The sequence below is a fragment of the Lampetra planeri genome, chromosome 12 (assembly GCF_965212315.1).
Source record: "Lampetra planeri chromosome 12, kcLamPlan1.2.h2, whole genome shotgun sequence".
NCBI lineage: Eukaryota > Metazoa > Chordata > Hyperoartia > Petromyzontiformes > Petromyzontidae > Lampetra > Lampetra planeri.
The window spans coordinates 2,224,788-2,245,081 of NC_136118.1; the positions used below are offsets into that span (position 1 = coordinate 2,224,788).

Genomic DNA, 20,294 nt, shown 5'->3' on the forward strand with positions numbered 1-20,294 from the left:
AGTAGGCATCGGTGCGCATTACAACAGAACGGGAACGGTACAGGGGGCAGAGAGCAACAGGAGTGGCTTAACATACTACCAGTTACGTTGCGTTTTGTTGAGCTCTGGGAGGAAACCGGAGAACCCGGAGGAAACCAATGCAGAACCGAGGGAGAACAAATAAACGTCACATAAAAAGGCACCCAAGTCTGGAATCGAATCCTGGACCTTCTTTCTTACTGTGAGGCACTCGGATTACCACTGCGTCATCCTGCCGGGTAAGTGGGATGTTGATATTTATTTGTCATATACTATATGAAACACGGGTTTTGCTAGCTGGCCGTCCGTGCAAGCCTTTTCTAAAACACAGTATTAATGTACTGTATAATTGTTTTTTTACCCTTTTATCTGGCAACAAAACTGACACCTTTTTTACGAGGAGTCATGTTTGCATAGACCACAATACCTGCAGTCATAATGCAAACAAAAAACATAACTGATAATGAATGCACAGGACAGTGCATTCATTATCAGAGTTATGTTTTTTGTTTGCATTGTCCTGTGCATTCATTATCAGAGTTATGTTTTTTGTTTGCATTATGACTGCAGGTATTGTGGTCTATGCAAACATGACTCCTCGTAAAAAAAGGTGTCAGTTTTGTTGCCAGATAAAAGGGTAAAAAAACAATTATCATATTTTTTACTGGCAAATGAGGTACCAATAATGTACTGTATGTTGAACTTATTTCGCACTATACGTGGCCAAAACCGCACTAATCACAGGTGCGGGGGAAGGACAAACTGAACACAAAAAGCAGTTCTAACGAAATTAGTTTTCAATCTAGATTTAAAAGTGCAGAGCTCCAGTGGCTTCCTGATATTGGAAGAGCGTTCCAGATGGCCGCAGAAGTGCATCTGAAAGCACGATGAGGTCACCGTCTTTGTTCGATGGTTAGCCAAAAGCCGCATCTAGGATGACCGGAGTTTGTGGGACAGTGTATAGTCTTTGACGAGATCAGCAAGGCATTGTGGTTCATTTGTGGCAAACACTTTGTGTAAGTCGTTAATTAAAATTAATCAGCCATGGTCAATCCACTGCTGGACGAAGGCCTCCCCAAGCCACCGCCACCTCTCACAATGCTGGGATGCAGAGGTGTGGACTCGAGTCATGTGACTTGGACTCGAGTCAGACTCGAGTCATGAATTTGATGACTTGCGACTCGACTTGGACTTGCATAACAATGACTTTGTCCCACCTATGAGATGTGGACTCGAGTCATGTGACTTGGACTCGAGTCAGACTCGAGTCATGAATTTGATGACTTGCGACTCGACTTGGACTTGCATAACAATGACTTTGTCCCACCTCTGCTGGGATGTGACAATGGTTTTAGATACAATATTGCCTTTTTTTCTTCCCGAAATGCCTCACTGAGTCTCAAGACTAGTTTAATAGGAGGGGCATGCATTGGGATGTTTGGCCAATTTCAATACCATGCAAGTGATTTGCTTCGTGTGGAGAAAAACTGGACTATCCGGAGGAAAAAAATAACAAGAATTATCCTGGACAGCTCTTAAATGCCCACACAGATGGGTTCACGAACCCACTTGCTATACTGCCATCTCCTGGACGTGTGGCTCAGCTTTTTTTTTAGCTTCCCAAATGTCTACGTTATTGACCAACCGCTATCCCCAAATCGACGGGTGACAGGCGTGCAAAACCACCACACTCAACTTCACAGGTGCTCGGAAGCCAACTCATCATACCTAACCCACGTGGCCAATCAAGTAACGAAACGCGGTTTAATAAACAAACAAAAAAACCCGCGCTCTTTCCGTCCGATTAGCATCACGGCTCGCAGATTGGCTGAGGCATGCTTCTAGATTCCCCACCGCTTATGCGTACGGCCTCGTGTCCGATTGGCCAATTCTTTAAACGCGCGGACCACTGGGAGAGCGCCGAGTTGGGACCGGTCGCGCATGCGCTCTGGGAAATGTGAAGCCGTGCTTAAGCACCACGTGGTCGGGGACCCGGGCTGGAGATGTCAGCAGCAATAAGAGCGACCCACAGGACTCGGCGGTGTGGCAGTCACCGGGGCAGTCGATCACTGGGGTAGTCAGTCACTGGGGCAGTCAGTCACTGGGGCAGTCAGTCACCAGGGCAGTCGATCACCGGGGTAGTCAGTCACCGGGGCAGGCAGCTACCAGGGCAGTCAGTCACTGGGGCAGGCAGTCACCGGGGCAGGCAGCTACTAGGGCAGTCAGTCACCGGGGCAGTCAGTCACCGGGGCAGTCGATCACCGGGGTAGTCAGTCACCGGGGCAGTCAGTCACCAGGGCAGTCGATCACCGGGGTAGTCAGTCACCGGGGCAGGCAGCTACCAGGGCAGTCAGTCACTGGGGCAGGCAGTCACCGGGGCAGGCAGCTACTAGGGCAGTCAGTCACTGGGGCAGGCAGTCGATCACTGGGGTAGTCAGTCAATCACTGGGGCAGGCAGTCACTGGGGCAGGTAGCTACCAGGGTAGTCGGCCACCAGCGTAGCCAGTCGCCAGGGAAATCCGTCAGTCTGTGATGATAGTATCAAGTCACCATTCAGTCAGTCACTTAGGCAGTCAGGCAGCGTGACAGTAGTCGGGTTACTCATTCAGTCAGTCACTAGGGCAGGCAGTCTTAGAAGCAACCTGCCGTGCCTTAGGGCAGGCAGTCCGTCGGGCACTCGGGACAAGCAGTCTTACAGGTAGTTTGTCAGGTACCCAGTCAGCCTGTGTCAGGTACTCGGGCTAGTCAGTCAGGCACTCAGTCTGGCAGACACAAGGCCAGTTACAATCAGCCGCCGTCACTGTATCAGACAGGTACATAGCAGCCAAACTGTGGGTTGCTAAGGCTGATATTCAATTACCTTATTAGTCGGCCAGACAATCCCTGGGGCAGACACAAAGATCTGCGGTCTGTTAAGCAGCTCTGGTTCCCAGACATTCTGTAAGGCACTCATCTTACCCAGCCAGCAACTCGAATAAACTGCCCAGTCACTAAATTCACTGCCAATCAGTCAACCACTCGACTCGCCGCCCAGCCGGTCGCTTTGCGGTCACCATCAGCCCGCCCGACGCGAGAGCAGCCGGACAGGCGATGGAGCCGCTGGCGATGATGCTGGGGCTGCTGCTGCTGCTGCTCGCCCCGTGTCGCGGCGATGACGGAGACCACGGGGACTTCATCAAGAGGGAGCACAGCCTCATGAAGCCTTATCAGGGTGAGGACACGGGGCTCTGGGGGGGGGGGGGGGGGCCGAGTCAGGCTTCGGTTCGGTGGTCATCTCGAGCAGCGTTCGGGGTCACGTTAGGCGTAGGGTTAGAGGTCAGATCGGGTGAGGGGTTTGGGATAATAAGGTTGGTGAGCAGAGCCTGGTGACAAGGGCTGGGTCAGGGGTGAGAATTAGAGATAGGAGACATGGATTGTACTGCATCTTCAGCCACTGGAGTACAGCACCTGTAACGTTTCGTCTTGTGGCACGTGTAGTTTATAGGCAGTGCGTGTGTTAAGTCAATGCAGTATATCATTGGGCGTCAAACCTACTCTTATTGTTCAACACAGTATGTTTACGTGTATGCTAACCTAATCTGCCACTACCTGCATGTGTAAGACAAATGTATGGAAAAGCAAATTTACTTGAAGGCAGCAAGATGCACATGTGAATTTCCATTGTGCCCAATTAAGCCGGGATGTGAACTGCATACAGTAGATGCATATGAAGCCATCTATTTGTTGTGTGAAGTAAGTATGCAACTTTATCTGGTAGGCTAGCTATTACTTGCGTATCAAACGACTGGGTTATCTGTACGTAAAGCCAATATATCGCATCTGTATATTAATAGTTATCCTATTTTAACCGGTATGCATACCTGTCAACCCATACAACCGCAATCTTGTGCTGGGAAATTGAGTTTTCAGGTCCATACGGCTTACAGCCGTTACAATACGGGCAAAAATGTATATTTGTTTGTGTTTCTCCCTTGCGATGGAACTTTGTAGGCTGAACGTTGGGATTTATAAGGGTACGGGGTGACCAATAAGGTCTGCATTGGTCTTTAGTAAGGTAGGCACTGATAAGGGGTTGACAGGTGTGGGTTTGGCTTAGCATGCAGGTGACGCACCGACTTAACAAGGCACGTGTGGCAGACCCTCTTGTCAGTTCACTACCTGGATGAGATGCTCCCCACGCCGGTTTACTTGACCATACTTCACCACGCTGGTGCGTGTGCGAGTTGGGTTGAAGGCGAGGAACAGAGACGTGGGTCAACAGTAGAGACCATGCAACCGCTGATTTTCGTACACTGCCCTCTGTTGACAACATAGCGCCACAGCAGCCTATCACACCTATTATTATTATACTGGTAGGAACCACCTGGTTCTACCAGCCCACAGGGGATTATTGTGTCCGTCCGTCGTGCATCCAAAAATGGGAGGGGTGGGGCTGGGTGGAAAGGGGAGGGAGGGGAGGGAGGAGCTGGCTGGGGAGGGTGGGGCTGGGTGGGGGGTGGGAGGGGTGGGGCTGGGTGGGGAGGGGCTTGGTGGGGAGGGGCTGGTCACCCCGTGGTGCCCTTATAAAACTCAACGTTTAACCTACTCACGCCGGCTTGTGACCGCCCTCACAGTCGGGCATATTTGCGGAATACACCACGCCGCCGTTGACCCTGGCCATTGACCGAGCAACACAACGTTCCTACCAGCTCCCTCCGCAGGAATGTGTTTAATTCATGGTGGTCACCTATCTCCAAGCACTGTGCAGAGTCAAAAACCTGTTTAGCTCCCCAGATCTGACGAGATCGGGTGCATTGCGGGTGATTTGGTTAAAGGCTAAGTCAGCATGTTATTTGTTTTGAGGCCGGTATTGCTAGACGTACAGTTGACGTACCGGACATGCGCTTACATTGGGGGTTTTGACGGTGCTTGTCCCATTTCCACTATCCACCACCACGACCAGTGCATCTCGTTTAGCTGGAGTGGCACATGATGACGAACATTTATCACTTAATTGTCACCGTATATTTAATGTACATCTTTATAAGGCGGTGGGCCTTAGACTTGTGCAGTGAGTATTTTATTCATCGCTTTAATTGTAACCAATTATTTCCCGGATCGACTTTGTCGGCTGGGTTAGGCACTTGACCAATAAGCGCCGTGGTGGTAAGATGCGAACTACCTCGCCTGGTGTGCAGGATGTCGTGGGTTCGACCCTGACACCTGCTGTATGTTTGGAGTTTCATATCCTCCCCGTGGTCGCGTGGATTTTTCTCCGGGTCCTCCGGTTTTTCCCTCCACATTTAAAAACATGCATTTGGAGTGTTTGGCTGCGAAACATTTGCACATGATAAGCCATTTCATTGAGCTATCATTTGTGGCCAGGTCACTTCTCAAAAATATGTATATAGCTTACCTGGTAAAATAAAATAAAAAATAGTTGCCACAGCCATAAGGAGAGGTCTACTGGAGGTGGTGTGCCGGATGCGGTCACTTTTTTTCTGAGTCGCCAAACCCCGGACAGGGTCTGCTGCAGCAAAATCCCAATAGTAACATTGCTAACAACCACGATGTCTTTGTAGTGGGATTGACCTTACCACTGTGACAGGAGTCTAACTTTGACGATAAGCTCACGCTTACAGGAATTGAGGGCCACTGACTCTTGGGTCAGAATAAGCAAGGGTCGTTTATTGATTGAAAATGTGTTCAGCTTTGTTTGATGTGTGATTGTGGGGACGAGCATGCCCAAATAGGTCAGTCCCATGGTATCAGATGAAAAGTCTGACTTGTTGCTAACGTCTGAGCTGGCGTCACCGGAATTGCACCAACATCCTGCACTCGCCTTATTCAATAGTACATTATTTGGTGATGTCTTGCTCGCAGTGGGGCGCAAGTTTAATTAACAAAAAACCTCAATGCATTCAACTAAGAAGACTGTGGCCTTAAAAGGAAACATAATAGGAGACGTGTCAGGCAATGGCCCCTCTTCACAGCACATACATGATGTGCCATAAGTGATACATGCTATGAATTCTTTATGTGCTATTCAGAAAGACTATTTCCTGAAACGTTACCAATTATATATCTTTTTTCTTTTAAGGCCACATTGTTATTGACAAATGCGTTGAGTTTTTATACGTACTTCATCGGTATGTTACCACATCATTCACCTTTATTAGCCATGTGCACAGACTGGTATCGTTGAATGTGCTACATGTTGCTGTTCTGGCCCAGAAATAAAAATGGATTGTTCAATGCTCCCCATAAATCCCGCTCCAGCCCCATACCTGCATGTGTATGAGTTGTAACCTCGCTTGTGTTACCCGCTCTGCGTTTGTGAAATGTACAGACCCATTAGCTCACACAGAGACCCATAGACTCGCACAGAGACCCGCAGACTCGCATAATTGCCACTATAAAATAAACATGCTGTCTCTTTAGAGAAAATTGAGATGTCATATTTAGACACTACTTAAATCCACATTGTTTTAAGTACAAAAATACCTTTTTACATTTTCTTTAAGCCAGAATAGAGCTTATTGAGACTTAGAAAACAGATTGCTGGAGTAGAGACGTGGGGATGCAAATGTATACAGACACAAATAAAAACAGCACTAATATGCAAACTTTGCACAAGGTTGCAGTAATTATTTAGGATGACTGCTTCAAATAGAACGTTTCCAAGGACTTTTGCATCCCGCAAGCTTCCTTCCCCTTGCGTTTCCTCCATATCTGTGGGCTCTCTGGCCACCTAGGCCGACTCGGCCTTAAACTTCCCCTGAATTGCTTCACGCAACACTTCACCATATGAAACACTAGCTTTCCTACCCGGCTTCGCCCGGGACTTGGATCACCACGCCCGGCCGCCTTTGTCTCCCCAGTGGCGATGTTCACACACCACACCAGTTACTCATTTGAGGCTGAGTCGACCTAGGGGAACTCGGGTCGCCGGGTTCGTAGCGCAGCGCGCTAACCGCTACACTATAATGCGTGACGCTTCCACATGCGCGTGTCACATGACAGATTTATTGAGCCCCCCCCCCCCCCCCAAAAAATGTGTATTTTTTTAATTTTTGCATGATGTACAGTCTGGTAAGTACCCACATGGCAAGTTTCAAGTTTGTTGCATGTCGGGAAGTATGCTAAACATTTTCAACAGACACACATAATCACAACTTTGCCTTTTATATATATGGAGATAGCTCAGGGAAAAAACAACTAATTGGCACGTGGGATTTTCCTGCCTCACAAGGCGGCAGCTACTGTGATCAGATCACCCCACAGTGCGTCCACCCGATGTCAACGAACATTGGAAGCCAAGCGGGGACGATGCTGGACAGTACTTCGTTGGGTGATCACCATGTTTAACAGGTGTTATAGGCTTTCAAGGCTCCATTGTGCACATCAAAGGATAATGCAGGTAAATCCATTGTTCTACTGTACTTCTGTGCTCCCACGTCTACGCTTTTGATTAGCACAGTTGGCTACGTATGGTGCGAAGGAAGTTCAACATACATATGTAGTGACTGACTCAGAGACACTAAGAGTAGGAGGTACTCTGTTTATTAACACGGCCTGACAGTAACACTTAGTAACTACGGTTCTCAGTCAGGACAGCTGGTAGACTGCCTGACTGGCGACCCCGAGATGGTGAAGACGACGAGAAGAACGGTGAAGACTCCAGCAGCACGACGGGGATCCCCCCACTCCACACGACAGCCCCGAGGTCCCCTCCCGGGGCCCCTCTTATACTGCCAGCGTGGCCTGGCTCCGCCCCCGGCCACGCCCCCTTCTGGAACCTACTAGCGGGTTCCTGGTATGTCCCTTCCGTGACCTTTCCCCTACATCCCTCTGGTCTATCACGTGGCCAGCTGTCAGTCAGGGCTGCTGTAAGCTGCAGATCCTCTTCCCTGCCAGCAGCCAGCGCTATGCTGCTACGTGACCGATTTTATGTCACTATACTTTTGGTTCTTTTAGGAAAGTCACGTAGGTAAACAATTTTTTTTTTTAAATAATTACTTTCTTTTTTTATTTTATTTTTCTACCTACGTGACTTTACCGTTAGAACCAAAGAGTATGGATTCCTGCAGTCACGAAAACTTCTAATCTATGTCACTACACATACATAAGCTTCAACGACCTGTACCTCCTCGTGTGACGTGCTGGCCTTAATAGGCACTCGCTAACAACACTTGGGGGGGATCTTTGTCTTTGTGTGCCCTCCAACAGGCGTTGGCTCGTCGCCAGGTGCGCAGTGGGACATCACGGGCAACACGGTGGTGATTGGCCACGCCGTGCGACTCACGGCCGATCAGCAGAGCAAGCTCGGTGCCATGTGGAACACTGTGGTACGTGGCCAGCGCACGTACAGCACACGACAAAGGTCCCCCGTGTAGCCTTAACATACTGTTTGGTCAAGTGCCGTTAGTGAGCACCTCCTATGAAGGCCGGCACGGCACACAATAGTGTGGGTGGCCAGTACCACGCCTGGTCGTCTTCATCTCCCTCGTGGCGATGTTGACACATTGCGCCAGCTACCCATTTGAATACGAATCAATCCAATCCCACACAGTGGCATTTGTCGACGTTCCACTGCTGATGATGCTGAGACCCAAAGTCACAGTTGAACACTCTTCGTCCTAGTTCTGAAATTCGATAGTTTAATTCCTAAATTGTGTTAGTCGACCACCTGGTAGTCTAATGTGAATTCGTTTTCATTGTTCTAGTGGCCAATGCCTGGAGTGCTTATAGATATAATAGTGTTGACAGAGAGCGCAGCTACTGTACACGGGAGTGCAAACAGCACTGTTCAAACACTTGCACCCACCCCCATTCAGGCACACGCACGCACATAGACCCCCTCGCTGTGCCCATCACAACCTACACCATCGACAGTGCAGGAGGAGGAACTTGAGTGCCAAGCATGTATGTATGTTGAATTTCTTTCGCACCATACCTAGGCAACCGCGTTAATCGTAGATGCGGGGAAAGGTCAACAAACTAAACACGAAAAGCAGTTCTAAAGAAATTAGTTTTCAGTCTAGATTTAAAAGTGCATAGCTTCAGTGGTTTCCTAATATCGGAAGGAAGAGCGTTCCAGACGGCCGCAGTGGCGCGTCTGAAAGCGCGCGATGCGGTGACCGTCTTTGTCCGACGGTGAGCCACAAAAAAGCATTTGGGTCCCTCCCTCCCCACACCCAACCCCTCCACCCCCTCCTCATCTTTAAACCCCAGGGCACTGCTCCTGCATGACAATGAGCTGCCCTCCTTGAACTGGTTCTCTGGACAGTGAGTCATTGAAGTCACCAATGACTCTGGACATCCTTGCAAACGAGGTGTTACATCTCAAGGCATTATCCAGGTTAAATATTCCAATAAAACATTACGAAGCCTACCAGCAGTAAGTAAATTCTGAATTTGTAGCTATCATCCCACAGTTTTAACTAGTCACATTTCCGCACCAGTTTGTCCCAATTGACAGTGGGCAGCGAGTTTGCGGATATCACATTTTTGGCTCTTCTTATGTTGATACACGCCGGCCGGCAGGCGCACTGGTTCTTTCGCTACACTACGAACCTGATCTCCTGGGTTTGATTCCTGGCGACGGCTCAAATCGGTGGCAAGTGATATCTTAACCCGTTGTTGGCCAGCCCCGTTCATCAACCCTCGCTGACCGACGTGGTGAGGTATGGTCAACAACCCCCATCAACGACAGTGTGGAGAGGCATTCATCCAGCAATAGGACTGTACACTATACACTTCTAAACTCGTCTTAAACACGAGTGTTTTCAAAACTAGTCTTCACACAACAACAACATCACCACGGCGCTTGTGCCAGGCTAGGTGCACTTTGGGGTCATGTGAAGTTGGTAGGCCGGTCACGGAATGGACCCTGAATAAGATGATTGGCACACACTCCCCACCACCACATCCCTTTCACTTTCCCACCACCACCCACCCCTTGCTTAGTATTTCTCCGTCGGCCACCTTTGTGTCCAGACACACACAGATCGGCTTCCACTTCCGCCCCATATCTTCCTTCCGTACAGTTGGAGCACCCGCGTGGCGACACGCGGCTGTGTAAATAAGAGTTCCGTGACACCGTACGAGGTCGCATCAACTTGGCCTCGCTCTGTGACACCGTGCGAGGTTGCATCAACCTGGCCTCGCATGCGGCCAGACCTGGGAGAGTGATCGGCCTGATACGGCCCTGAAGTCGTTGCCCCCCCCCACCGCAAGTCGCGACATGTATGATGTCTGGCTCATTGTGAATTGAAATTAACCAGGTGCGGTGGGTGGAGGTCGTCCGGCGTTCGTGGCCAAATCTCGGTGGGGGAACGATGGCGTTCACCGCAAGCAGATGTCGCCCGTGAACCGATCCGTCCGAGGATTCTTTGACGGTTTTTGTGCAGTGCAGAGAGTGGTGGCGCAATTCCTTGGGATGTTTTTGGTCTTGATGTTATAGATACGAATCGGGGATTAAATGATCTTTTGCTTAGGGCGTCCTGGTCAAACCACATTTCTACTGCGGAAAACTCTTTGTCATTTTTTTTGTACTTGCGGAAACAATGCTAAGTGGGAGCTCCCATTTATACAAAATAAATAATTTTAGTCGCCTTACCCAGAGTTCAGACTCAAACTTTATTATTACATCTGGTAAGGCCCATTGAGCCTAGCATCTGTTTTACAAGTACGACCAGAGTTGTACCACATGACGGTGAACAGCGCTTAACGCCTTAGTGCTGCACGGAAGCGAATCTTCAAATAATACGTTATTTAAATGTATGCCGTACTTCAATAGGGATTACCGTTGGTAGGGCTATTTTAATAAACAATAGACAGGAAGAACAAGTTCAAAGGGCTCGTATAATGCATAATGTACGTTGCCTCAGTTAACCCCCCCCCCCACATTGTGCAAGAGCGCAGAAGCGTGGTCAACACATCTACGCCTCTATATAAGGAACGAAACAGTAAGACTTCTCCACAAATCTGGCTGTCGCTTGATGAAGCTAGTTGTCATTACTGGCGAAACGTCGTACTCAGTTTGTAAATGATGTGGCTTGGCTCTCCAACACACCGGTGTGCTGTACTAGTATACTACACTATACACTACATTATACACGATACTCTACACTATACACTACACACTACACTAGTGCTGTACTAGTGACGAATTGGCCACATTCTATTTACGTGACAACCCTCACTAGTTGGCTGTGTCGGGTGGTGGCAGGTTTTAACAACACATTTATATATTTACACGATCTAACCCAAAAACCTCTATTATGGATGATATTGATCGCGAAAGCCTCCGTGTTAAACTGATGGAAAAGTTATTTAAACAAAACGATCAGTAGTAAAAGAAAAGACAATTTGCCTTTGCTAGTGCTGGTTCTCATTGCTTCCAGTTGTGGAGGGTACACCCTCAGCCTCGATGTGTATGCAATCTCAGGAGTCATACGCAGGTGGATTCGTTGAGAAACTGGGAAAGCGACGTTAGTGACTTCCTCATCGCGCTTTCTCACACAGAGACCCATAGACGTGTGTACAGACCCATAGACTTGCATAGTGACCCATAGTGTAGTGAGTTTGTGGCTTCCATCCAATCACCAACATCACCATATAAAATTTGTTTTTCACTTAATTTGTATACATTCAGCAATGTCCAAGCGACGATCATTGCTGTCAAATACAGAGGGTGGTTGAGTGCTGCCCTCTAGTGCGAAGACCGGACGTCGTCGCTTGAATGGATATCAGAGGTAGCTCTTCCATGTCTGCTTCCTGGGGCCGTTCTCCAACGCAAAGGGTTGCACTGCTCAGTGAGCGTTCCGAACGGGTTATTTGTCTAGTGGCGTCACGCCGGGAGCAGATTCGGGATAAAATTGGGGAACATTTACAACAACAAAAAATGGATCGTTTAAACAAACTATCCGATGTACTTCTCTGCAGCCGTGCCACGTGACGGACTGGGAGATGCACGTGCACTTCAAGGTGCACGGTCAGGGCAAGAAGAACCTGCACGGGGACGGCTTCGCCGTGTGGTACACCAAGGACAAGATGCAGCTGGGTGAGCCGCAAGTGAACGGTGGCGCCGCGATTAGCGCAACTACACCACGAACCCGGCGGCTCAAGTTCCATTCCCTACCACGGCTGACGTCGGAGGCGAATAATGTTTGAACCCGTGCTGCCTTCCCCTGCTCATACCCCTCCCTCACACTCACCTTAATTCAGAGTAGTGTTGACACAGGGCTGCAAATTATTACATTTTTATACAATTTTTAACGATGTATTCATTGTAAAAAGTAGCACTGTTGTGGTCCTGACAAACCGTTCCGGTATTGTTCAAGGAGCTGCTGGTGTCTGCTATCATTGTGAGTAGCCTCAGTCGTCGCGTTTTATGCGTGCGTGACCGATACAGGCAAGTCTTATTTGTTCAGGCCAAAAACAAAATGGCCAGCTGTCCACCCGGTACAGCCGGCCCCGCTGTGAGCAGCGGAAAGGATAAGAAAACGCACGGTTGGTGTGGCCGGGTGGCTCGGAGGTCAGAGCGTTGAGCAGGCACCTTGGAGAGCCGCGGTTCGAATCCTCGGATTGAATCCTGGTGTCGGGCGCCTGTGATCAAAGTCGGTTCTCAAGTGTAGTGACTCGCCAGTTACTTATATCGAGGTCTATAGACTCGCACGGAGGTCCATTGGCTCGCTATACATTTCCACATGATGAGCCACTTTGTTGCGCTATTATTTATGGCCAGGTGGCTTCTGAAAAACAAGTTGATACCTCAATGGGCTTTACCTGGTAAGATAAAAATGGTGTCGTTTAATTTGTATATTTTTAAGTGCTTTATTTACCTTTCCTCTACTTTGCACTCCGATTGTATTGTTTGACCCACCCCGACTGGACATCTACAAAAACAGAGCTTTATAGCTCATCAGATTCCTCCCGTATAAATAAATCTTCTGAGTCTGACTGATTAAGCTGGGTTATTGAGTGGAGCAGGTTGGCGCGCTCTCAGTCCAGTCACCAGTGACTGCACTGTGCTTGTGTTTCAGGATCGGTGTTTGGCAGCAGGGACCCGTTCCACGGGCTTGCTATCTTTGTGGACACCTACCGCAACGACTTTGACGATCACGATGTGAGCCCCACATCCCAATCTCCCCCCCCCCCAACCGTAACCGATAATAATACATTTTAAAAATCACATGATTAGTCATTAACACTGCTTTCTAACAGACAAATGTGTTGGAATGCTGGCACAATGACTACTAACGCATTGTGTGGTGCTATGAACCTGTTGACCCGAGTCTGATTCCCGGCCACAGTTACCGGCACCGGGTTTTTAACAGCACACTGAACAAACCACACATGCCGATTCATCTCTGCATCGTTAAAATGTCAAACGCTCGTGCTGGGAGGCGGCCACGAGGCGATGGGGTTCACAGGTTGTACGTCGCCCAGCTCTGACCTCTCACGACCTTCACCCTCCGCCCACCGCCAGCGCTTGTTCCCGTTTGTGACGGCCATGGTGAACAACGGCTCCCTGCGCTACGACCACAGCAAGGACGGCAAGACGACGGAGATCGGCGGCTGCTACGCCGACCTGCGCAACAAGGACTACGACACCTACATGGCCGTGCGCTACTCCCGCCAGCGGCTGACGGTCAGCGCTGCGGCGGCGGTGGCGGCAACGTGGTGCGACCATGCGACGTCGGTTACCCGCGTCCGGGTCGTTTGTGTACAACGACTGTGAAGGACGTCGCGTCACGTCGTACGGTTTGCGTTGTGATGTATACGATGCCCAGCGCCGACGGCCACCGGCATACCTGCAGCTGTGCCAGGGGGGCAGTGGACCCTGTAGGAAAACTAGGCAAGGCACAGGGCCCTACCTGCTGGTAGGCCTCGCCTTGCCGATAACTACGGGACATCTGTGAAAAATAACTTTACAGCTCATCGGATTCCTCCAATATAAATAAATGTTCTGATTCTGTAAGCCGACGCCAACCAATGCTCTGTGTTTGAGAGCAGTCCAGGCGCCGGTCAAGACGGAGCTCACCCTGAGATCTCGGAGGAAGTTCTGTGATGTCTGATTCCGTGGGCCGTTCTCTCGTACACAGAGTGGTGCTGCTTCGGGAGAGTGCATGGCTTGGTTTCCTGACCTGACGCCAATAGCACAATTTGGATACGTTCAGAAAAAGAGGCAAAATAGCCTTTAAATACTTGACACAGCATTACATTTAATGCAACAATAGATTTGTGGGTTAAGCTGACCTGGGATAGGATTAGGATCAGCAGTTTAATTTTTGTTATTTGTTGTGTTTACATCCGGAAGGGCAGGTGTAGTTTGACGTGGCCGTGGGATTACAAAAGCCGGGTGAGACAATACCGTCCGCAACAGTGACGCCCATTACAGTCCGAATCATTACATCGCACAGTGCCGTGTGATGATTACACTATTATAGCCTACAGCACAATACAAGACATTACACAATACCAGCACTCTCAACTCCACATACCGCAACACAATATACCCTGGACCATGACTCGGTGACCCACAATGAATGCATCACAATGCACCCTGTCTCCCTAAACCCCATTGAATACGACACGCTGCACCACAACACACTAAGTCACGCTCGCTCGGTATACAGTTTACAATACTCATAATATTTGAGAGTCCTTGGTCGATCCACTGCTGAATACAAGCCTCCCAGTTCCTTGTTGGTCTTGGGAGCTGTTTGACCATGCTTCGCTATGGTCAGTGTGGGTAGGTGAAGCTTTTGGTGGGGGGGGGGGGGTTGTGGCAGGAGATGTTACCCAGGATTGGTTGAGATCTATCGCTTGGCACTAACGATAGCCGCGGCTGGGAATCAAATTCGCCAGGTTCACAGCGCAGTGCACGAACCACGATGCCACCACCGCTCCACCTCCACGGTATACATACGTATCAAGTGTTGCCTACCATGTAACGATACATGTTCCGTACCTTGTATCGACGATACATGGATCATCAATCACAAATATGTTGTCTCGCTTCACTATACACGCATTGATTCGTGCGCGCGTGAGGTTCCATTATCTCACCGCACGCTGTAAAAGTTGTGTTATTTTCTACGTTACATCTTGGGGCGGTCGCAGCAGACGAACTTGTACCAAAGGACGGAGTGATTGAGAAACGGCACAAACGAAGCAATCAAAAAGGATGTAAAAAATAATAGATTCCTGGATAGAATCGCAACCCCAAAATTGCGGCAATTCATCTCATCACTGCGGAGGGGGGGGGGTGTTGATAGGGGGAGGGGGGGTGGTGGTTGTTAGCGGCATAGAGACGAGCCGTACGGTATGTGTCGGCGTGTTCTGAAACACGGCAAGGTGGTGGCACGGCGATGCAGCACCTGCCAGGCGTGTCGGTCATTTAACCGATAACGCCAGGGACTTGTTTCGTGAACCCCCACCCACTTCACGTGGTCCTTCGGCATTTCACGCAGCCTCGAAGCGCACCCAGCCTGGCACAAGTGTCACGATGATGTCACCATCAGTTAGTGCCGAAATGGCGACTGCTGTTGTTGTTCGTATGTCGATGTGTGTGTGTGTGCATGTGCGTGCGTTTGTGCGTTCGTCCCTGCCAGGTGATGCTCGACGTGGATAACCGTGACGAGTGGAGGGAGTGCCTGGACGTGGCGGGGGTCTCGCTGCCCACAGGATACCACTTTGGCGCGTCCGCCGTCACGGGGGACCTTTCCGGTGCGTACGTGTTGCGCGGACATGTCGTCGGTGCCACAGCGTGTCACGGTCCAGGTCTCCCGTCATGGTCATCGGTCGTTATTATCTCTCCCATTGTTCATTCGTCATCGTAGTCGTCGGACTTCATAATTATTTATATCGGCAGCAGCATTACTCATGCATCACCCATCGATGGTTCATCATCATCTATTCATCCATTCAACATTATTATCATCATCGGTCATTCATCATTTAACATCATTGTTCATCTGCCATCCAGCCTTCATCCATCGTTATGGTTTCATATCCCGATTAAGGGTTCATTCATCTCATCATCAATCATCACTCGCCATCTCCATCATTCTCCAGCATTTGGCAGTTTTGAATTTTCAACATAGCCTGCTCTTGTCCACCACGGTGACCCCGCTAAAAACCCCTGAAATAATATAGGGGAGGAAAACCGACGTGGGCTATTAACATGTTAACCTCCGCCCTCCCCCCACCCCTTGCTCCTGAACTCCTGCTCCCTCCCCAGACAACCACGACGTCGTCTCGCTGAAGCTCTACGAGCTGAGCGTGGAGCGCCCAGCGGAGGACTCCGAGGTCGACCGGAGCAGTGTCCTCCCGGCGGTCGACCTCTCGCTCGTCCAGCGCGGTGAGTCGGCCTTGCGCGAGGGAGCCCGGGTGCCGGGCTACAAAGATGGGGGGTAGAAATCGGTGTAAACAAAAAATAGGGAAACGGTAATATTCACGAGAGTGAGGGTGGGTGGTTGGTTATGGCGGCAGTAGTCGTAACAGCGGTAGTGATAGTGTTGGTGACTGGTGTGAGCGGGAGTGATGGTGTCGGTGACGGTGGTGTTAGCGATAGTGATGGTGTTGGTGACAGTGGTGTTAGTGGGAGTGAGAGTAGTTGGTGATAGCTGGGCAGTGGTGGCTTTTGGCCAACCCCCTGTGGGTTTGTGGCTTGCACAAATATTGCCGAGCTCCCTCCCGCACGGGTGTTGAGGAGCCATACACTGGCTCACCAGGAGCAGGTAGTACAGCAAAAATTTGACTCCCTCGCACTTGTTAGTTTTCTCCAGATCCTCTGGTTTCCTCCCGCATGTAAACACTTCGCTAGCCAATAACACCTTAACGTATATATAGAGAGGACCGCGGAGCTTTGGCAACTGTTGTTGCCGGCTCGTGGCTTTCTTCCTGCTTGTCCGTGGTCCTTCGAGAGAGCGAGAGCAAATCTCCCGTGCGCGCTGCGTCACAGGTAGAAAATCGCAAAGTCATTTTTGTCGGCGGTGACGGTGCCGTCGCTGACGCAAATGTTTCCCCTGCAGCGAGCGCGGACGACTCGACGGGCTCGGCCCGCACCGCCCCAATGTCCGGCTGGCGCCTCTTCCTGCTGCTGCTGTGCGCGCTGCTCGCCGTGGTCGTGTGCGCCGTCGTGGGCCTCCTCATCTACCAGCGCCGCCAGGAGCACAGCCGCAAGCGCTTCTACTGAACCGCAGCGCCCCCCACCATCCAGCCCCACAGCCTCCCTCCCGTCACCGACCCACCAATCCATCTGTCCTTACCCACCCACCCAGGCCCTTCCGCTCCCCAGCACCCACCTGACACCCACCCATCCGGGTCAAGGCACTGTTGTTGTTGTAACATAGGCGCTATTTAACCGAATGTAGCGGGCGTCTGAAAGGCGCAAACTGTAGAGCGAGATACCGTTAGGGGATAGAACTCGTCTGTTTACAAAGCCCTTAGAGAACCTTTGGCTAGGTGGCGGGGGGGGGTTATGAAATAATTACCACTTTGTGGGAAGTTCAGTGTTGGTTGTCCAATCGATGGATGAGATTGTCACTCACTGTGGGGAACGTGAAATTTCCACAGTTGTCTCAGCAGCGCCATCAAGGGTGGGCTGCTCTGCCCCTGCAGCTCGTTTGAGCGAAGATTGCGAACTGAGCGTTGCTCCGACTCGCAGTCTGAAAGTTGCTATTTCAACCTCCCCTGACCCTCCCCCTCCGTCACTATTTCATAAAATGACGGCCGCTTGTGGGGAAAATCCCAGTGGTTGCCCTGTGGATTTAACTGAACCTCCCGCCATAGCAATGTGGAATTCCCACAACCTTTTTAGGGACCAACAACGGCGTTGCTCACCGTCCCACGCTAGTAAGAGCAGGATGGAGCCTCGACTTTTTTTACAATTAATACTTTTCCATCCAGGTCCCCCCCTTGACGTTCCAGCATGCTTGTAATTTTCAAGCGAGTAAGGAAATCCGTCAAACGAGGCGATTCCAGACAAGAGGAGGAGAGGTCACTGTCAACATAGGCCCTGAGCCTGCTTCAACGCTGAACCCATACGATTTTTTTTTTTACTACTACTAGAAGCAGCCTCAAGAAAACTTCAGAAGCCAAAGTCTTGACATGGTCCCCTTCTGGCAGCCGGATCAGAGTTCAACGTGACGAAACGCAGAGGGATCGTACCCGCACCGATCCCACGCAGCGCGAACGCTGCGCTCTGCGGGTGACCGACACCGAACGAACCGCGACCCGGTTAAAACCTTCACCTGGATTGGGCGAGAGGCGGGGTGTCCGATCGATCGTAGGGGGGGGGGTGGGGGGAGGCATCGGGGAATGTTTATCGAGGGTGGTGATAACACTGGGGAATATTGAGATAATCAAAAGTGAATGTGTAGTGCGCCGCAGTGCATGCGCGTAAAGTCGTACATTGCTCACCGAGATCGTTTTCGTGGAATAATCACCCGGCGTTGAGCTCCTCCAGGCAGTTTCGCTCCCGAGTCTCAGACTCCGTTGTTCCCGACTGCCTTGAGCTTTGTGTTGCGGATTCTCTCAACCACACATCATCTCATCCACGTCGTTACCATTTTACCGCTATCACCAACCACCATTCAACCACGTCATCGGCACATTTAATAACGTCACTTATCGTAACGTCACGAGTTGATTTCTGTCATCAACAACCATGAAACCACATCATCATTTCGTCATCAATTCATCCACGTCACAAAAAATAGGTCCACTCTTTCCGCAAGCTTTGTCAATCACTGTCGAGATTCCTTTTCCAAATGATGCAGTATATTTTTGTTACACTCTATATCACCACCACACGGGTCTCCCGGTCTCTTCAGCCTGCACTCAACTCTGATGAACGTTGCGTGCGGATGGGGGATCGGGTTTGGTGCCGGTGTTCAGAGCGTGGGCTATTATCAAGACGCTCGTCGATACGGCTCCCTCTCTGGCTAGAGCCAGTGGAGGGGGGTGGGCTCTTGTGTTTGGTGAAACACTTTGGCGCGAAGTCCAATTTTCCTGATGTGAAGTTGTGTTGGATGTCTCACGTGTGAGCAGGGGAGACGCTCGCTCAAGAGTCTTGCGACGTTTACCCGATTTTCAGTAATTAGCCGATTAATTTTATTTAACGATTGTTAGCCGATTGTGTTTATTTAAAAAAAAAAATCTGTTTTGTTTTTAACAAAAAAAAGTTAATACAAAACGTTTACAAAGTCACATTGGATTAAAAACTATAGCATTTCATCGGGACTCTGGTAACCTCGGCCATTAATCTCTCCGCGGTAAATATTAACAGTGGTGGTTCTGTACTAAGACTGGCCCGTGGCATTGGAATGTGGAATTTTCACCATTGGCTCAGGGCTGCCAACACCAGCACCCAGGACAACTCTGCTCAACGCCCGATTAAACCAGGAGGACTCAACTTTGGGCCACCTTCACATCTTGGCGGAACGACCAAAAACTGGTTGCGTTGAATTGACAGAACGTCCCCCCCCCTCCCCGTTGTTGGCGATGGAGGCCGTTGGTGCGTCTTCACCAAAAATCAGCCGCAGAGGAACATTCAAATGCCTTGAGCATTAGCGGTTGCGTGTGGTTGCCATGGGCCCTCGTTCTAAGGGCTGAATTTATAGGAGGTCCCTGTAAAACTCCCTCCTCATTGCCCGGCGCCTGGCCCTTACTGGTTCGTGGGCCCCGTTTTAGGTACACGCCAGCACCTGCGCACTGGATAGCTACGCCACTGTTCGTGTCGTGGCGTTTTAAAACCACTAAATTTGTGTTTGCCTCGTTTGACTGCATGCCTCTCTCTTCAGATGGGCCTCTTCCTCAAGAACTCTGGACTTGCGTGTGTGTGCGTGTTTCAATAAAGTCCCGTTGAAATGTGGCATAGCGCTTGAGAGTTCGTGTCGTGACGCGTTTGTACATGCAATGCACGGTTCAGTCCACGGCGTGGCGCGCTGCTACCATTCCCCCAATGGTGGAACGGCGACCACAAGCATCCCAACGCCGTGCGACGCGTCTTACGGTCTAATTTTGTCCATACTTCGCCACGCTGGTCAGTACGGGTCGGTGAGGATGGGAAGCGCAGACGAATTGATTTCCCAGCCGCCCACCTCTCAGCTTCGCAGCAACCTGTTGTGCACGGTGATTCACCATCTAAGCGCCGGACAGGCTGAACGCCGTCTTAGCTTGCGAGATTTCTCGCAAATAATCGGTCGCATTCCGGATGACTGGCTCACGGGAATTTGTTCACGCAATTTGCGATATAGGCTTATAAGATAATGTGTGCAATT

General features: G+C 50.2%; 1 protein-coding gene across 1 annotated transcript; it reads left to right on the forward strand.

The window, feature by feature from the left end:
- Positions 1–1,178: 1,178 nt before the first annotated feature.
- On the forward strand, positions 1,179–19,885 carry LOC144721506 (vesicular integral-membrane protein VIP36-like). Its single transcript, XM_078599176.1, has 8 exons — positions 1,179–3,229; positions 8,227–8,345; positions 11,947–12,064; positions 13,047–13,129; positions 13,493–13,654; positions 15,621–15,735; positions 16,250–16,369; positions 17,043–19,885. Exons 1-8 carry the CDS (start codon positions 3,109–3,111, stop codon positions 17,204–17,206), a joined length of 1,002 nt encoding a protein of 333 aa, XP_078455302.1. The 5' UTR covers positions 1,179–3,108; the 3' UTR covers positions 17,207–19,885.
- Positions 19,886–20,294: the final 409 nt, after the last annotated feature.